The 18,840-nt window shown below is 40.0% G+C and overlaps 3 protein-coding genes across 3 annotated transcripts; 1 reads left to right on the top strand and 2 right to left on the bottom strand.

Moving 5' to 3' along the window:
- Positions 1-517: 517 nt before the first annotated feature.
- On the bottom strand, positions 518-3,194 carry LOC139223401 (carboxypeptidase O-like). Its single transcript, XM_070855316.1, has 5 exons — positions 3,129-3,194; positions 2,713-2,806; positions 1,927-2,129; positions 865-949; positions 518-783 (listed from the first exon to the last, which is right to left on the bottom strand). The coding sequence occupies exons 1-5, from the start codon at positions 3,192-3,194 to the stop codon at positions 518-520; spliced, it is 714 nt and encodes a 237-aa protein (XP_070711417.1).
- Positions 3,195-6,888: 3,694 nt separating this feature from the next.
- On the top strand, positions 6,889-8,125 carry nudt15 (nudix (nucleoside diphosphate linked moiety X)-type motif 15). Its single transcript, XM_070855759.1, has 3 exons — positions 6,889-7,037; positions 7,579-7,775; positions 7,870-8,125. Exons 1-3 carry the CDS (start codon positions 6,889-6,891, stop codon positions 7,995-7,997), a joined length of 474 nt encoding a protein of 157 aa, XP_070711860.1. The 3' UTR covers positions 7,998-8,125.
- Positions 8,126-8,463: 338 nt separating this feature from the next.
- Positions 8,464-13,634, bottom strand: LOC139223400 (carboxypeptidase O-like). Its single transcript, XM_070855315.1, has 9 exons — positions 13,567-13,634; positions 12,070-12,109; positions 11,871-11,972; positions 11,615-11,719; positions 11,330-11,446; positions 10,922-11,015; positions 10,138-10,340; positions 8,811-8,895; positions 8,464-8,729 (listed from the first exon to the last, which is right to left on the bottom strand). The coding sequence occupies exons 1-9, from the start codon at positions 13,632-13,634 to the stop codon at positions 8,464-8,466; spliced, it is 1,080 nt and encodes a 359-aa protein (XP_070711416.1).
- Positions 13,635-18,840: the final 5,206 nt, after the last annotated feature.

Raw genomic sequence — 18,840 nt, 5'->3', positions numbered from 1 at the left:
CTGTCTTTCGCTCACTGCATTCTGAAATAATGACAGTATTCTGCCTCCTGCCTGACAAATCAAAAAGAGATAAGTGATGTAAAATCCTAAGTATTATTGAGGTTTTGGCAACTCATGCTGCTTAAGCACCGTGTAGCCAAAGAGTGTTTCACTGCCAAGAGAAACACCTATAGCTCAGACAATTGAAAATAATGTGACACTCATTTCAATTGACAGAGAGACGTGGGAGGAGTGCGCTCACAGAGAGGAGTTGGAGGAAGCAGGGGTGCGTCTGGTGAACATCCGCTTTGTGTCGAGCATTCATTCAAATTTTAAGAAAAATTGCAAAACAAATAAACAATAAAACTTTTTTTAATCAGCCATATTAAAGCAAACAAATGGACAAATGCTTAAAACACGGTAAAACAGGAAAAATTTAACATATTTAAAGATTTTATTATTTTTGGTCAAGTTGTCATTGCTCTATATAGCAAAATATTCAGTGATTAAAAAAAGAGACTTTGTAGTATTTGCCACCTCACATCAGGTTTGTGCTGGTGACACAGACTGCTAACAGCAGGGTCCACAGGGTCACAGCAGTGGTTGCCACGGCACCACTAAAGGTCTTGCTGTGGACGTAGGTGATGATGTGCATGGCTCCACTGAAGGCCTCCTCACATGCCGGCTGGATCTGATCCTCGGGAAGCTTGAAGCCGAATGTCCCCTTGTCTCTCAGCTCAAAGGTGTAGCAGAAAGGGATCCCCTGCTTCCGAGCCCAGTCTCTGGATGAACCAGAATAGGAGTCTGTAGAAAGAAGGTATGAATGTTACTGTTCCTCTTGCAACCTGGGCCGGGATCATGTTGTTTCAGGTCTCTGAGACTTACACAATACATCCGGTGGGGTTCCTACAGTGTAGTTCATGCCGTGGACCTTCTTAATGGCGTCAGCTGCCTCCAAACCCACTTTCATCTGAGGGACAAGACGAGCTTTTGTCATATCGTCATTGCAGTGTGCAGAGATGTCTGGGCAATTACAAAAGTAAATATATCTTTTTTTATTTCATTTGAAGCTGTGGATCACCTGTTTTTAGCATCTAAACCAGCTCTGTGTGACCCGAAACTATAGATTTCACACTCAGACTACTGGGAAAGACCAGGAAACACAGTTTAAAATTCATGATAGGAATCACACTCGTTGCCCATGACAGACACGTGAGACTGTGACACTGTGGTGGGGAAGTGTGACAAGCTTTTGCACCCACTCAGAACAGTGAATCAGTGAAACCTGATGTGACTCTGCATCCTGCCAAGCCAACGGAAAATGGCGTCTCTTCAGTGGTTTACCAGAGAGGACCGGCTCCCCACTGCTAAAGTCTTGCTGGAGAAACGAATGACCATAATCCTGCCTGCATAATTCCCTCTGGATTGTGGCTCCAGTGGCCCATCACCTGCCTCAGGCTCCCTCCGAACAACAACCAGCCCTTCTTTTTCCACTGTCAACGTTTCACAGCTTCCTCCTGTTCTGTTCTTGTCTTGGCAGATGAGGACTAACTGCTCTTGGACGCTGAGTGTGTTGATGACATCTGTCATACTGTCATGTGTGTGGTTTATATGCACTGTGTGAAGCCCTAATGCGTTTTGCCATGCACCATTGAAATATACTGTATATTCAACAAATTATATTAAATAAATAAATTGAAATAAATGAATGCAAATGTGTGCACTGAAGTGTTTTTCACAGATGATCTGCATAAGCTCAGTTTCTATGGCAATACACAGTATTCTTTTTATTAATGTAGAAGCATGCAGTGATGATGATAAGCAGGCCATAAAGATGCAAATACACTTTTTTTATTTTGGATTGTGATGTGATAATATGTAGAAGGTTGTGTGTTCATCTGCAGAAATATGTAAAACGTGCATCACTGTGTTTGTAGATGTAAATACCAGCTCATTGTAGTTGGAGGCGGTGACGTTGGGTTGTCCATAAGGAACCAGGAGCAGCTGGCCGTAGGAGTGGATGGTGAGGAAACACAGGAAGTCGTCTTTCCGGCTTCCTACAAAATACGTTACAGCCTGGGCCTCGGGCTCAGACACAGGGCTGCTTCCGCAGTAGACATTTGAGCAGCAGTCTGTTGATGTCCCGATTGCTTTGAAAGAAAAGAAATGGAGTCATCTCAACCAAAAGGTGAGCACGTTCACCTTTTTACCAAGCAATAAATGTACTTAAAACACATATGTTTAAAGTTGCATTAAGTGATTTCTGACTACTTGGGAGCAGCGTAGCCACAACATAGACATAGTATCATCTTTTAAATCAATACAGCAAACTTGTTGGCTAACAGTTCCCTGTTGTCTCAAATAGCAGCTACAGAGTAACAATGGCACCATTTTGGAGACATGTTCAATATCTGACAAGTTAAAAGGACGATATTTTATATATTATTATTATATATATTACTTTATATTATAGTTAAAAGGGGCACTATAATGTTCTCTGTGGCTTGGGACAAGCTACCCCGATGACATCACTATGACATCATGAGGGTTATCATTCAAACGAATTTGAATTCTTGGATCCAGCAGTTTTGGACTTGACCCATATTGAGAAGTAAAAGTCGGGATGTCTCAGCTGTGACATTGACCGATCTTTAGTACACTTTATAACAAATTGACAGCTTCAGGGACATCTTGGGGATGTATTGATAAGAAGACAGAACCACAAAGACTCACTGCCCCATTTGTTGTCAAAGTTGCGGTTGAGATCAGTGCCATCACATTTGCAGCCTGAAGTTCCTGGTGACCTGTTCTTCCTCCACAGTCGAGTCTAAATGGGTCAAAGTGGTTAGTCAGTTAAATCAGCTGGATTTGATCGTTCTTTCAACTTTATAATGAACAAAATGGGCACTTAACGTTTTTGGTCATCAGATCGCTATTGTATCTGTTTTTTTCCATTCATCTTATTTTCAAAATGAGATGATTTTGTACTTGAGCCTGGTTGAGCATCAGAATCAATTAGCTCAATGATTGAATTGTAGCTCATTTTAACTTAGCTTCTATCGCTTTAATAGGCTATCATTCTCTCATATCTGTGGTTGGAGATCTTGAGGAAGTACTTTGATAAATATCCATCAAATACAAGCACTGACTATATCGTTATTCCAGGAATAGATGTAGCCATCCATGTTGAGCACAGGGGTGACGTAGAAGTCCATGTTGGTCATCATTGTTTTCATGTCTGTGTCTGTTTTGTATGCTTGCAGGATCTGATTTTAGGGAACAAACAAAACCATCAGATATGTTGGAGGACAGCTACAATAAGAGTTCATGTCATCCTCCTCAGAGATGATGTTTTTTCCTCACCATAACAATGTAATAAGTACTTTAATTAAATGATAAATCATGTTTGTTTTAAATGGACGACTGTCCTTTACCTGCCTCACAAAGTACTGACAGAATGCCGGAGCGATCCATTCCCTTGCATGTATACCACAGTCTATCCAGATACCTTTCTTTTTCTCTCCAGTATTCAGGCCAATCTGAAAGACAGATTCATATAGGTTCTTGTTGGGCTGCTATATAACACAAACAAGCATAAAACATCAATACACTCCAGTACCAATCTAGTATATGCCAATTTCTCATCAGTATATGCCATGTTATTATATAAAAGCTTAAAAGTTGGATTACTTTGAGCAAGCGAATAGTCCTCTTCTCATAGGTCTTTCCATAGTCCACTATAGTCACAACATCAGGGTGATCCTTTGCCATCTGATTCATCCAGTTGGCGATCTGTAGGGTGGAATACACACATTACACATGGGTGTATGTATGTGTGTGGTGATCTGTTAAAGTAATGTGTGTGAGAGCAGTGATCAGGCCTTCTCACCTCCTGCATGTCATGGTATTTGTAGTAGTCATACTCCACTCTGTTGCACACACCAACACACATGAGACACATGAGAGACAGTGGTTTTCTGACGTATGTCCCACCTCAATGACATTATGTTGGATTTTACAAAAGCATCTCCTGCTTAAATAAAAAGGCTAATCCTTGGTGGTATTATTGTGCAGTTAAAATCATAGTCATCATCATAGAAGACATTTATACTGTGTAGCAAATATGTAGAAATGCATTATGTTTAACGACTACAGCTGCCCCACCCCAACAGATGTCACATGAGGAAATTATCAGTCAGACAGTTATGGAATAAATCTTATCAGATACGGAGCACTGAGACATCCTATCAAATACAGGTCTGCGGCCTGATGTGTATCCTTGACACTAAAAAAAGGTTGAGAACCACTGGAGTAAAACCAGGTCCACCCTGACACCAACACTTTAAAGGAATAGTTCAACATTTTGGGAAATGTACTTTTAGCTCTCTTGTCGAGCTATATCTGATGGATGCCACTCTCTAATCTAAGACAGTTATCTTAGATTAGCATAAGGCAGGTGAAAGTAGCTGTCCAAAGGTAAAAACAGCTTACTAATTAACATCTTGCTTGTTACTGCCTTAATAAGGACATAAGGTTGTTGGGCAACCTGAGAGTAACAAGAACTCAGAAGGTCACTGCTCTCCGGCCAAGACAGAGTCACACACCAGCCATCAGTTAGTGTCTATCAGTGAGCTTTTCAAACTGCTGGTAGACAGATTGTTTTTAAATCTTTGGCATCTTTATGCTAAGCTTAGCTAACTGGCTTTAGCGTCTTATTTAGCGCACAGATATGAGAGCGTTGTCAATTTTCTCATCTGAGTCTCATCTAAAAAAGCCATTTCCTAAAATATCAAACTATTCATATAATGATTTGATTGGAGGCATAAATGATGATAATACAAATACTACTACTACTACTACTAGTAATAATAATAATAATGATATAAACATTGGCAATGCATTTTGATTGTATATGACCCTTGATATACACTGTTGCCCATAAAGTTGGAATAAAATGTTTTTTACCTCTTCTCATGAAATGATTGTGACAATGCGATTTATTCTTGATAAATAAAGTCGATATCTTCTCAACTTTATTGACCAAACTCTTCCAAACATATCACAGTGAAACCACAATTAACCTTTGCAGACTGTGTATTCAGGCTTTAACAAAATTGGGGTTATTGAACAATTATTCCAACTTTATGGGCAACAGTATATTTGAACATTTTACTGATAATACTTATGTACTTTTAAGTATTACTGTGAAAACAACACTTTTACCCAAAATTGAGTATTTTTATATTTTAGTCTCTAGCTACTACTTTAGCTAAGTAAACTAACCTCATCCACCTCTGAGAACTACGTTATAAAAACCTGGATTAAAAAGGAATCCAAAAGTAGGTGATAGTACATGATTTCACTGAGTTTGAACAGTGCCGTAGATTGCAGGCCTTTAATATGTGTTTGTAACAGATTATGTACACATAATGTCCCCAGCCTTGCTGTGTTTGCCTTTAGTGAATTACTGTCGGACACAATCCGTCAGTTTGTAATTTTAAGAATAATACTCACTTCTCTATTGTGGTTGCTCCTGCCACTGAAAGCAGCACCAGAATGCTCAGTCCCACAGAATTAAGCATCGTCACTTTGTTTAAGTCCCTGTTCGCAACTGTGAACTACACTGACTTCCAGGTTGTACAGCCTTTATAGGAAACATCCATCAGATAAAGACACACCTTTGCCTCAGCCAAGGACCACCGGCACCCCACAAACTATCAATGTACTGGTTAATGTTTAGTCTGAGCTGAGACTGAATTACTTTATATCATTTAAGAAAAGAACTGATCATGACCAAGTGAGAAAATCACCTTAAATCATTACTTTTACTCACTGTCATTTGTATTCATCAAGGTCAGATCATTTAAAAACAGAGCCATAAAATAGACTTGAGACTCATTTAATCACACTTAAATGCTGTGTAAGCTTGTTTTTGACTGCTGTTATCTTACATTCGAACAATAAATATGAGAGAGAATGTTAAATAAGGTACATTAAGTCAAACATGAGAAAGGAAACAATGAGGCTATAAAGAAGAACAAAAGTCCTCACAGCACTGGCTCATAGATACAGAAGCTGCACATACTATTTTGATAAAGGAACATGAGTTTGGGTATCCATCAATAAGTCAAATTTGTGTGTCAAATCATCTTTTATTCTGGTTTGGTTTATCAAGGTAATTTACCTGAATCATCTGGTATTGCTTGTTCCATTACATCAGAACTAATCTTATCATATGGCACATTGCCATACCATATCAGCAACTGTCATACAGCAATAGGCTCTTTGATATTTAAAGCGCATTAAAATTTAATCTTCATAATATACCAGATGGTAGCTGGTCAACATCATCTGTGCTCAGGTGGACTGTGTGACATAATGAACCAAATCTAATCTGCTTTCCATTTTTTAAATAAGGAGCTATAATGGTATTCCTGGAGTGCAGTTTGACCCTGGTGAAGAGTCCTAATTGTGGTCGTCAGATCCTGCTTTTGGTTTATTTCGTTGCTAAATTGCTGTAATGTTTCCAGTGACGTCACTGGTGGTCTTTGGATTTTGTTTTGATGCTCTTTTAATGCTTTTTTTCAGCCCTGGTTGTTGCTCAGGCAGACTACCCACTTTTTCTGTTGACAGGTGAAATGATTTTTACAGAGAAAATGTTTAAATATAAAATTAAATGTGCTGTCACTATTGCAAGGTTTGATTTTATGTGGAAAGACATGGTAGTTTGTAGAGATCGGTCATGTAACATCTGACCAGCAGATGTCAGTACAATGCTGAGCGAAGGCGGAAGTACATAGAAGGATATCTCATGTTCCTCCTGAGCAGCTACTCCACAGTGTAGCACTGCTAAGCTAGCTCTGTTTCAGCTAACTATTCATTTATGAGTCGTTGTGAAGGTTTGACCAGATGTCAGATAAAACCCTGAAACGTCCAGGAGTTGGGGTCGGGGTGCTGGTGACAGACTCAGCCCATCCAGGCTGCGTTCTCCTGGGAAAACGGAGAGGCGCAGTGGGCAAAGGGACGCACCAGCTCCCCGGTGGCCACTTGGAGTTTGGGTAGGTTGGTCGCTAGCTAGCAGAGCCCATTCATAAATCTGACACAGTTTAGCTTCGTATAGATGTGAGGCAAAGATGTCTGTGAATGTTCAACATTGGCCGTCATTCGTATGGGTCAGAAAACATCTTCCTGGGACAAAGCATACAGTCTACTCCTTTCACGACTATGTATTTTTCCGTCATAAAAATAGAAATTAAAATGAAAACAAAAACTTTTTAATCAGGTATCAGTATGCCGAACTCTCTTATACAGTTGAGCAAAGTTAAAGCCATTTTCTGAATTTGTATTATTACAAATGCCTCCCAAAAACATCTGCTCAAATATTAATTTGCCATATTTTAAATACAGTTTGGTGCACGATAATGAGGCTGGGTAATCAGTTTGAGATCCCTCATCAAGGTCGGTCATGTATTTCAAAATAAAAGCCCAGCTTGTTGAGGAGTGGAGGAGCTAAAGTGTAAGTATGCTCCTGAGTGCACAGTACATGTGACCTGCCCTCCATTGAGTGATAGTGGATGTGACACTCATTTCAATTGACAGAGAGACGTGGGAGGAGTGCGCTCACAGAGAGGTGTTGGAGGAAGCAGGGGTGCGTCTGGTGAACATCCGCTTTGCCTCAGTGGTGAACTCCATCAGACTGGAGGAGCAGTACCACTATGTCACCATATTCATGCAAGGAGAGCTGGACAAGATGCAGTCAGGAGAGCCAGAGAACCTGGAGCCAGAGAAGAACGAGGGTATGTGAAGTGGAACTACTTTTTATTTGAATGAAAACAAAATATTCCCACACCCTTTAGGATTATAAAGAATGTGTGCTTCTCTCACTCCCAGGTTGGACGTGGACACAGTGGGACCAGTTTCCTCCCAAGGAGCAGCTCTTCTTGCCTCTAGCATGTCTGAGACAACAAGACTTCCAGCCGTTCAGGAACACAGTAGTAAACACTGAAACTCAGCCTTGACACTAATTCTTACATTTGGAAACTTTTATTCTTCTCCAAAGATAAAAACAGACATACCTCTTCAAAACCACATCAGCAGATGGATTACATGTCTGCATTTTCCTCAGAAATCAGGATTTTCTGTTGTGGCACATGCTGTAATTTTTGTTAATATTGTAAACGGTTGTTACAATTGCAATACAAGATGAATTCATTTTCTATATGAGGAATCCATGACATACAGAGCAGATTGTTAGCTGTGCATTCATTCAAATTTTAAGAAAAATTGCAAAACAAATAAACTTCAGTTTCGTTTTTTTTTTAATCAGCCATTTTAAAGCAAACAAATGGACAAATGCTTAAAACACAGTAAAACAGGAAAAATTTAACATATTTAAAGATTTTATTATTTTTGGTCAAGTTGTCATTGCTCTTTATAGCAAAATATTCAGTGATTAAAAAAATAGACTTTGTAGTATTTGCCACCTCACATCAGGTTTGTGCTGGTGACACAGACTGCTAACAGCAGGGTCCACAGGGTCACAGCAGTGGTTGCCACGGCACCACTAAAGGTCTTGCTGTGGACGTAGGTGATGATGTGCATGGCTCCACTGAAGGCCTCCTCACATGTCGGCTGGATCTGATCCTCGGGAAGCTTGAAGCCGAATGTCCCCTTGTCTCTCAGCTCAAAGGTGTAGCAGAAAGGGATCCCCTGCATCCGAGCCCAGTCTCTGGATGAACCAGAGTTGGGGTCTGTAGAAAGAAGGTATGAATGTTACTGTTCCTCTCACAACCTGGGCCGGGATCGTGTTGCTTCAGGTCTCTGAGACTTACACAATACATCCGGTGAGGTTCCTACAGTGTAGTTCATGCCGTGGACCTTCTTAATGGTGTCAGCTGCCTCCAAACCCACTTTCATCTGAGGGACAAGACGAGCTTTTGTCATATTGTCATTTCATTTGAAGCTGTGGATCACCTGTTTTTAGCATCTAAACCAGCTCTGTGTGACCCGAAACTATAGATTTCACACTCAGACTACTGGGAAAGACCAGGAAACACAGTTTAAAATTCATGATAGGAATCACACTTGTTGCCCATGACAGACACGTGAGACTGTGACACTGTGGTGGGGAAGTGTGACAAGCTTTTGCACCCACTCAGAACAGTGAATCAACCTGTTAGTGCTCTCTGGTGGACAAAGTCAGTATGTATATTGGTCACAAAACAAATGTGAGGGATGTGCTGCTGCATCAGCATTGTTTGTTTATGTTATGTGCAATTTTGTTTTAATTGTGTGGATTTGAATAATGTCCCCTATCTGTCTGAAAAATCCAGTATGGGTCAGGCGTCACTCTATTCGAACCTTCACCAGGCTCATCAAGACGACACAACTGGACACTCTGTGCTAAGACAGTCTCAGTATTCATAAACCAATCCTCCTCCGAGTTCACTCACTTGTGATCCATAATTGAAAATCTCATCACATCATCCACGAGAGCCTGATGTGACTCTGCATCCTGCCAAGCCAACGGAAAATGGCGTCTCTTCAGTGGTTTACCAGAGAGGACCGGCTCCCCACTGCTAAAGTCTTGCTGGAGAAACGAATGACCATAATCCTGCCTGCATAATTCCCTCTGGATTGTGGCTCCAGTGGCCCATCACCTGCCTCAGGCTCCCTCCGAACAACAACCAGCCCTTCTTTTTCCACTGTCAACGTTTCACAGCTTCCTCCTGTTCTGTTCTTGTCTTGGCAGATGAGGACTGACTGCTCTTGGACGCTGAGTGTGTTGATGACATCTGTCATACTGTCATGTGTGTGGTTTATATGCACTGTGTGAAGCCCTAATGCGTTTTGCCATGCACCATTGAAATATACTGTATATTCAACAAATTATATTAAATAAATAAATTGAAATAAATGAATGCAAATGTGTGCACTGAAGTGTTTTTCACAGATGATCTGCATAAGCTCAGTTTCTATGGCAATACACAGTATTCTTTTTATTAATGTAGAAGCATGCAGTGATGATGATAAGGAGGCCATAAAGATGCATATACACTTTTTTTATTTTGGATTGTGATGTGATAATATGTAGAAGGTTGTGTGTTCATCTGCAGAAATATGTAAAACGTGCATCACTGTGTTTGTAGATGTAAATACCAGCTCATTGTAGTTGGAGGCGGTGACGTTGGGATGTCCATAGGGAACCAGGAGCAGCTGGCCGTAGGAGTGGATGGTGAGGAAACACAGGAAGTCGTCTTTCCGGCTTCCTACAAAATACGTTACAGCCTGGGCCTCGGGCTCAGACACAGGGCTGCTTCCGCAGTAGACATTTGAGCAGCAGTCTGGTGATACCCCGATTGCTTTGAAAGAAAAGAAATGGAGTCATCTCAACCAAAAGGTGAGCACGTTCACCTTTTTACCAAGCAATAAATGTACTTAAAACACGTATGTTTAAAGTTGCATTAAATGATTTCTGACTACTTGGGAGCAGCGTAGCCACAACATAGACATAGTATCATCTTTTAAATCAATACAGCAAACTTGTTGGCTAACAGTTCCCTGTTGTCTCAAATAGCAGCTACAGAGTAACAATGGCACCATTTTGGAGACATGTTCAATATCTGACAAGTTAAAAGGACGATACTTTATATATTATTATTATATATATTACTTTATATTATAGTTAAAAAGCACTATAATGTTCTCTGTGGCTTGGGACAAGCTACCCCGATGACATCACTATGACATCATGAGGGTTATCATTCAAACGAATTTGAATTCTTGGATCCAGCAGTTTTGGACTTGACCCATATTGAGAAGTAAAAGTCGGGATGTCTCAGCTGTGACATTGACCGATCTTTAGTACACTTTCTAACAAATTGACAGCTTCAGGGACATCTTGGGGATGTATCGATAAGAAGACAGAACCACAAAGACTCACTGCCCCAATTGGCGTCAAAGTTGCGGTTGAGATCAGTGCCATAACATTTGCAGCCTGAAGTTCCTGGTGACCTGTTCTTCCTCCACAGTCGAGTCTAAATGGGTCAAAGTGGTTAGTCAGTTAAATCAGCTGGATTTGATCGTTCTTTCAACTTTATAATGAACAAAATGGGCACTTAACGTTTTTGGTCATCAGATCGCTATTGTATCTGTTCTTTTCCATTCATCTTATTTTCAAAATGAGATGATTTTGTACTTGAGCCTGGTTGAGCATCAGAATCAATTAGCTCAATAATAGCTCATTTTAACTTAGCTTCTATCGCTTTAATAGGCTATCATTCTCTCATATCTGTGGTTGGAGATCTTGAGGAAGTACTTTGATAAATATCCATCAAATACAAGCACTGACTGTATCGTTATTCCAGGAATAGATGTAGCCATCCATGTTGAGCACAGGGGTGACGTAGAAGTCCATGTTGGTCATCATTGTTTTCATGTCTGTGTCTGTTTTGTATGCTTGCAGGATCTGATTTTAGGGAACAAACAAAACCATCAGATATGTTGGAGGACAGCTACAATAAGAGTTCATGTCATCCTCCTCAGAGATGATGTTTTTTCCTCACCATAACAATGTAATAAGTACTTTAATTAAATGATAAATCATGTTTGTTTTAAATGGACGACTGTCCTTTACCTGCCTCACAAAGTACTGACAGAATGCCGGAGCGATCCATTCCCTTGCATGTATACCACAGTCTATCCAGATACCTTTCTTTTTCTCTCCAGTATTCAGGCCAATCTGAAAGACAGATTCATATAGGTTCTTGTTGGGCTGCTATATAACACAAACAAGCATAAAACATCAATACACTCCAGTACCAATCTAGTATATGCCAATTTCTCATCAGTATATGCCATGTTATTATATAAAAGCTTAAAAGTTGGATTACTTTGAGCAAGCGAATAGTCCTCTTCTCATAGGTCTTTCCGTAGTCCACTATAGTCACAACATCAGGGTGATCCTTTGCCATCTGATTCATCCAGTTGGCGATCTGTAGGGTGGAATACACACATTACACATGGGTGTATGTATGTGTGTGGTGATCTGTTAAAGTAATGTGTGTGAGAGCAGTGATCAGGCCTTCTCACCTCCTGCATGTCATGGTATTTGTAGTAGTCATACTCCACTCTGTTGCACACACCAACACACATGAGACACATGAGAGACAGTGGTTTTCTGACGTATGTCCCACCTCAATGACATTATGTTGGATTTTACAAAAGCATCTCCTGCTTAAATAAAAAGGCTAATCCTTGGTGGTATTGAGAGAAACTATCTGTGCAGTTAAAATCATAGTCATCATCATAGAAGACATTTATACTGTGTAGCAAATATGTAGAAATGCATTATGTTTAACAACTACAGCTGCCCCACCCCAACAGATGTCACATGAGGAAATTATCAGTCAGACAGTTATGGAATAAATCTTATCAGATACGGAGCACTGAGACATCCTATCAAATACAGGTCTGCGGCCTGATGTGTATCCTTGACACTAAAAAAAGGTTGAGAACCACTGGAGTAAAACCAGGTCCACCCTGACTAACTACATTGTTAGTCTGCCGCCTACACTTTAAAGGAATAGTTCAACATTTTGGGAAATGTACTTTTAGCTCTCTTGTCGAGCTATATCTGATGGATGCCACTCTCTAATCTAAGACAGTTAGCTTAGATTAGCATAAGGCAGGTGAAAGTAGCTGTCCAAAGGTAAAAACAGCTTACTAATTAACATCTTGCTTGTTACTGCCTTAATAAGGACATAAGGTTGTTGGGCAACCTGAGAGTATCAAGAACTCAGAAGGTCACTGCTCTCCGGCCAAGACAGAGTCACACACCAGCCATCAGTTAGTGTCTATCAGTGAGCTTTACAAACTGCTGGTAGACAGATTGTTTTTAAATCTTTGGCATCTTTGTTGTCAATTTTCTCATCTGAGTCTCATCTAAAAAAGCCATTTCCTAAAATATCAAACTATTCATATAATGATTTGGTTGGAGGCATAAATGATGATAATACAAATACTACTACTACTACTAGTAATAGTAATAATAATAATAATGATATAAACATTGGCAATGCATTTTGATTGTATATGACCCTTGATATACACTGTTGCCCATAAAGTTGGAATAAAATGTTTTTTACCTCTTCTCATGAAATGATTGTGACAATGTGATTTATTCTTGATAAATAAAGTGGATATCTTCTCAACTTTATTGATCAAACTCTTCCAAACATATCACAGTGAAACCACAATTAATCTTTGCAGACTGTGTATTCAGGCTTTAACAAAATTGGGGTTATTGAACAATTATTCCAACTTTATGGGCAACAGTGTATTTGAACATTTTACTGATAATACTTATGTACTTTTAAGTATTACTGTGAAAACAACACTTTTACCCAAAATTGAGTATTTTTATATTTTAGTCTCTAGCTACTACTTTAGCTAAGTAAACTAACCTCATCCACCTCTGAGAACTACTTTATAAAAATCTGGATTAAAAAGGAATCCAAAAGTAGGTGCCTTTAGTGAATTACTGTCGGACACAATCCGTCAGTTTGTAATTTTAAGAATAATACTCACCTCTCTATTGTGGTTGCTCCTGCCACTGAAAGCAGCACCAGAATGCTCAGTCCCACAGAATTAAGCATCGTCACTTTGTTTAAGTCCCTGTTCGCAACTGTGAACTACACTGACTTCCAGGTTGTACAGCCTTTATAGGAAACATCCATCAGATAAAGACACACCTTTGCTTCAGCCAAGGACCACCGGCACCCCACAAACTATCAATGTACTGGTTAATGTTAAGTCTGAGCTGAGACTGAATTACTTTATATCATTTAAGAAAAGAACTGATCATGACCAAGTGAGAAAATCACCTTAAATCATTACTTTTACTCACTGTCATTTGTATTCATCAAGGTCAGATCATTTAAAAACAGAGCCATAAAATAGACTTGAGACTCATTTAATCACACTTAAATGCTGTGTAAGCTTGTTTTTGACTGCTGTTATCTTACATTCGAACAATAAATATGAGAGAGAATGTTAAATAAGGTACATTAAGTCAAACATAAGAAAGGAAACAATGAGGCTATAAAGAAGAACAAAAGTCCTCACAGCACTGGCTCATAGATACAGAAGCTGCACATACTATTTTGATAAAGGAACATGAGTTTGGGTATCCATCAATAAGTCAAATTTGTGTGTCAAATCATCTTTTATTCTGGTTTGGTTTATCAAGGTAATTTACCTGAATCATCTGGTATTGCTTGTTCCATTACATCAGAACTAATCTTATCATATGGCACATTGCCATATAATGTGCCATAAACTATAATGGTATTCCTGGAGTGTAGTTTGACCCTGGTGAAGAGTCCTAATTGTGGTCGTCAGATCCTGCTTTTGGTTTATTTCGTTGCTAAATTGCTGTAATGTTTCCAGTGATGTCACTGGTGGTCTTTGGATTTTGTTTTGATGCTCTTTTAATGCTTTTTTCCAGCCCTGGTTGTTGCTCAGGCAGACTACCCACTTTTTCTGTTGACAGGTGAAATGATTTTTACAGAGAAAATGTTTAAATATAAAATTAAATGTGCTGTCACTATTGCAAGGTTTGATTTTATGTGGAAAGACATGGTAGTTTGTAGAGATCGGTCATGTAACATCTGACCAGCAGATGTCAGTACAATGCTGAGTTAAAATAAGAAAATGGCATAAAATAACCAGAGAAAAATATGGGCAGAGGCAGACAGCTTGCAAACACCTGTGCACCCAGTAAAGATGCATACAAGGAGTCAGTTGGAGTAAATCGTCACCTAAGGTGGGCACTTTAGAGTATGTAGGTGTTACCTGCTATTCTTTCAAGTCCTAACCAAAACCTGCACTGTGCTTTTTAATTCAAGTTTTAGCCCTTTGAGATTAATTAGTTTAGTGGTGCCCTCTTTTCTTTGTGCAAAGCTCCCTCTGTCTCAGTCTGGCTGTTCTGCGGTTTACACCCTGACAGTAAAATGCCTGCATGTTAACTATGCCGCAGCAACCCAGGTCTTTGCTCCCGCTCCTTTGCTGACATGTGCATCATGTCTATTCATGAGCTGCTCATAAGACATAGAGACAAGACCTGTCTCAGCGTCGGCCCCACGCTCACAAACCCAGGCTGTGTGTGTAGACGTGTGTGTGACAGAGAATCAAAGCACACATCGTGGGCTGGTTCTTCATAATGATGGATGAAAGCGCTAATGCTTTTGGATGAGAGAGGCAGGCCGCTGTGTTTTACTCAGACACGAGCTTACAACATTTCAAAAACTGTCTGTCTGTATCTGAAAAGGTTTCTCTGGACATTATATTACCTTAATGCCACTGATAGCATCTCAGGTTTGGTTTTGAGAACATGCATTGCTGATGTAAGAGGCTCTTCTAGAGGATTACAGCTGAATTTAGTCATTTATTGCTTCTTTATGCACATTTACATTCTTTTCATCCCAGTTTAGGACACACACATTCAGTCAAACATTGCATCACCTTGCAGTTTTCATTTAACATTTTCTGATCACTGCGAAAGTTTTTCAGCGAAGCTCTCTGTTTTATGAGGTGCATTTAAGTTGGAGAGTGCATGTGGTGAGGACAAGCTGTGTCAACATCTGGACAGACTGCAAAGTTAAGGGTTAGAGGCGAGGTTTTGGTGCAGACATTTCTGAGGGGGTTCTTGCGGTTCAGTAGGTTTTAAGTGTGTGCTGGTGCTACAATGACATGGGTGTGACTATGTCATTACATGTGTTTCAGCTTCACAGCGTCCTTACTCTGAGAAGCTGTCCCCCAATAATATTTCTAAATGTCAGATTTCTACTTGTGGGGGAATGAGATTTACTTTAAGAGAACAGTGAATAGGATACAAGACTAGTGTGATATGTGACATTTGAGTTGGATTTACTTTCAATTAAATAAAAAGCATACGACAAGTTCTGTAAGATGATAATTAATAGTTTGATATTTTGGGAAATACTTTTATTCGCTGTCTTGCCAGCAGGTAAATGAGGAGACTGATCCACTGAGGATTGTGGCCTGAGGTGGTTTACGCAATATAATCATCATTCCACTGTCAACGCAACAACCAATAGTTCTGTTCGTTAAAGGTCAGCTATCTGTTTCTAGCTTTTGGAAAGATTTGTGTATGTTCATGAGTATTTACTGAGCTATCCTGGCGCATTCATGAATTCTTAAAATGGCGGACAGACATTCCTTTTTATGTACATCAGTCGTTTTAGTGCTTTACTTGAGCTGCCTTTGCTTCAGTTGAATTTATAGACAAGGAACTTCAGGGCTACCAGAGTAAACAACATGCCTCTACTGGATCTGGATGTTCTGACACCCTGGAGTATCAGAAGCTGAATAGTTCCCATCTCATCAGACATGCTGGTCATGACCGGAATGAAGGCCTTGATACAGTGAAAATCAATAAGGAGCAGCTGCCAAACAAAACAGCATGAGAGGTAGCAGAAGAGAGAGACTTTTGGCATCCCTTTAATCTTCAAAAATGTGGAAGAAACACCAGCACATGTTAGCCAAGCTGGAGTACCACATACACACACACACCTCCCACACAAGAGCAATATAAAACAGTAACAACTGCGGCAGCAGCACTCGTAAAACTATCAGCAGGACTGACAGCAACTGCTTAACAAACCACAAACACAAATAGTCAAGCCCTCGTCCCCCACAGTGCAAAATAACTCCCCCTCCTCCCCCGCAGCCTCCAGAATTTTTTTCAGTATCAATTCTCAAGCAATAACACATGATCCAAACCCCAAGGCACTCTGACTTCATTCCCCATAAACAAAACTATTACACTGCACATCAGGTGTCACAGAACCTCTCACCTTACTCCTGAGGGCCGGCCAAATAACCAAACAGAAAATGTATCAGTTGTTCCTCTGGCTACAGAAAGTTTCCAGTTCAAAAACAAATCATTTAAACCTGTCAAAGTGTAAATGACAGCGGCATTCAAAAAAGTGTGTCAAACACTTTAATCAAAAACACAGGATGTGCAATATCTATCCCTGTGCCAAAAAACAATTTGCAACCATGGCACCATCCACTGCTCTAAATCACCAGACACTTTGGAAAAAGTGGCTGATACTTCCCTCTAAACCTTGCAGAATTGCTGCTCTTTGTCTCACAGATGATCCCTCCTGACATCCTGCAAGACCTTTTTCACTAGAGCAGAGAAATTGGAGAAATCAACAGCATCCATTCCTGTGTTCTGTTATTGACCCACCAAAATGATACATGAAAGTGGGACACTTGAAAAAGTAGTTCTAACAAAACTGGTGACACTGATCCTGCAATTGAGTGAGGGTGACCCGAGTCAAAGAACTTGAGTTAAAAAGGGGGATTCAGACAGGGCCGGTCTCTGGGGCTCTGGGTGAGATTTTTGCCACAGGATCACCCTTTTCCATATCTTTAAAATGAGGTTTTTGCTTTTGTCTTCATACACTGAATCCCTTGTTGAAGGCAGCTAATGTGTCACCAAAATACAGATGTTTTTTGTTGGTTTGTTTTTTTGGCTTCTGATGGGTTTAGATGGTTTCAAAATTGGAATTACATCCCTATCTCTCTTAACCCCAACACCCACCCACACCAAATTTCTTCCTGCACACTCACACTTGATGGATACAGCCTCAGCAGCTCAATCGTTTAATCTAAGAGAAGAGGAAGAAGAAAATCTTTGCAAGTGGCTCTGGGGCCCTCTGGGATTTAGCACAGAGGGTTATCTCAAATATAAACCAGCTCCAAGGCACTGGGGGAAAGTAACTATTTACATAACTACTGTACGTACAGACAACTTTGAGGTTCTTGAATTTTACTTGTTTCCATTTTATGCTTCTACTTCACTTTATTTCAGAGGGAATAATTGTACTTTTTACTCCACTACATTTATATATGACAGCTTTTGTCATAAAGACAAAGATTTTACATTAATAAGGATAAAATGAGCTTGTAAAATACAATGAATTATTAAAGATTAAACTAGTGGTTCCTTTCTTGTCCGAGGTGTTAGCAGCTTCATCAAACATCAGTGCTTCCCCATCAACTTCAGATGGTTTCATTTAAATAAAAACTTTAAGACATAAACAAGCAGAGATTAGAGAAAAGCCCAGAGAGGTGTGTTTGCATTGGTATTTGTTTTTTGGCCACTTGTGCAGCGGTAACAAGCTAACACAATATTGACAAAGCGTTGCCTTGTAAAGTTGATGTGGCGCAATTGTCAGCAAACACTTGACTATTTTCACAAGCAGCTGACAATATTAGCCACTGGCCATCTGATGAATATGTTGTCCAATATTTACTCTCCTTTCAGCTCAGTTTTTAGTCTCCACCAACTCCTGAGAAAAGAAAATCTGCCTGTTTAGCTGCTAAATGCTCCACTAGTCGCTGACTGTTTGCTGTAAAAATCCAAATCCTTCTCAGCACCAAACAGCAGTTTCACCAAAACTTGGACTAACAATGAGCCAACCAAAACAGTGTGTTGGTTACCAGGGAGAGGATTCCCTCCCCACAGAGAGGACACCAGCACCCAGAGCTGCTACACCAAAAACTTTTGGTGATGTTAGATGCAACATTTCTCCTATAGGAGGCTGCAGATGCGCTCAGACAGAAGCAGGCCACAACAATGAGCTGAAAGATGCTGAAACGCTCCATCAGATGCAACACACACAAAACATTTAGTCTCCATTGTGGGTTTTTTTTTCATTTAAAGAGGAGAGAGAAGTTCCTGCACCTTGCAGCTCCAGATAAGAAGTCTGTTCATGAGCAGCCTTGGCTAAGTTGTACAGTGACAGTCGTGAGTTGAATGAAGAGAGG

The sequence above is a fragment of the Pempheris klunzingeri genome, chromosome 24 (genome assembly GCF_042242105.1).
Source record: "Pempheris klunzingeri isolate RE-2024b chromosome 24, fPemKlu1.hap1, whole genome shotgun sequence".
Taxonomy (NCBI): domain Eukaryota; kingdom Metazoa; phylum Chordata; class Actinopteri; order Acropomatiformes; family Pempheridae; genus Pempheris; species Pempheris klunzingeri.
The sequence above is the reverse complement of the archived record's forward strand: the minus strand, read 5'-3'. Positions and strand labels throughout refer to the sequence as shown.

What these genes read in the sequence shown, in the direction of transcription:
- LOC139223401 (XM_070855316.1), bottom strand. Translation starts at nt 3,194, where the DNA reads ATGGACTTCTACGTCACCCCTGTGCTCAACATGGATGGCTACATCTAT. An exon ending in ATTCCTGGAATAACGATATA is followed by an intron (nt 2,807 to 3,128) that starts GTCAGTGCTTGT and finishes TGACCCATTTAG; the next exon opens with ACTCGACTGTGGAGGAAGAA. An exon ending in AACCCCACCGGATGTATTGT is followed by an intron (nt 784 to 864) that starts GTAAGTCTCAGA and finishes TTCTTTCTACAG; the next exon opens with ACTCCTATTCTGGTTCATCC.
- nudt15 (XM_070855759.1), top strand. Translation starts at nt 6,889, where the DNA reads ATGTCAGATAAAACCCTGAAACGTCCAGGAGTTGGGGTCGGGGTGCTG. An exon ending in GGTGGCCACTTGGAGTTTGG is followed by an intron (nt 7,038 to 7,578) that starts GTAGGTTGGTCG and finishes TTCAATTGACAG; the next exon opens with AGAGACGTGGGAGGAGTGCG. An exon ending in GGAGCCAGAGAAGAACGAGG is followed by an intron (nt 7,776 to 7,869) that starts GTATGTGAAGTG and finishes TCTCACTCCCAG; the next exon opens with GTTGGACGTGGACACAGTGG.
- LOC139223400 (XM_070855315.1), bottom strand. Translation starts at nt 13,634, where the DNA reads ATGCTTAATTCTGTGGGACTGAGCATTCTGGTGCTGCTTTCAGTGGCA. An exon ending in GGAGCAACCACAATAGAGAG is followed by an intron (nt 12,110 to 13,566) that starts GTGAGTATTATT and finishes TGTGTGCAACAG; the next exon opens with AGTGGAGTATGACTACTACA. An exon ending in CCTCCAACTACAATGAGCTG is followed by an intron (nt 8,896 to 10,137) that starts GTATTTACATCT and finishes CTTGTCCCTCAG; the next exon opens with ATGAAAGTGGGTTTGGAGGC.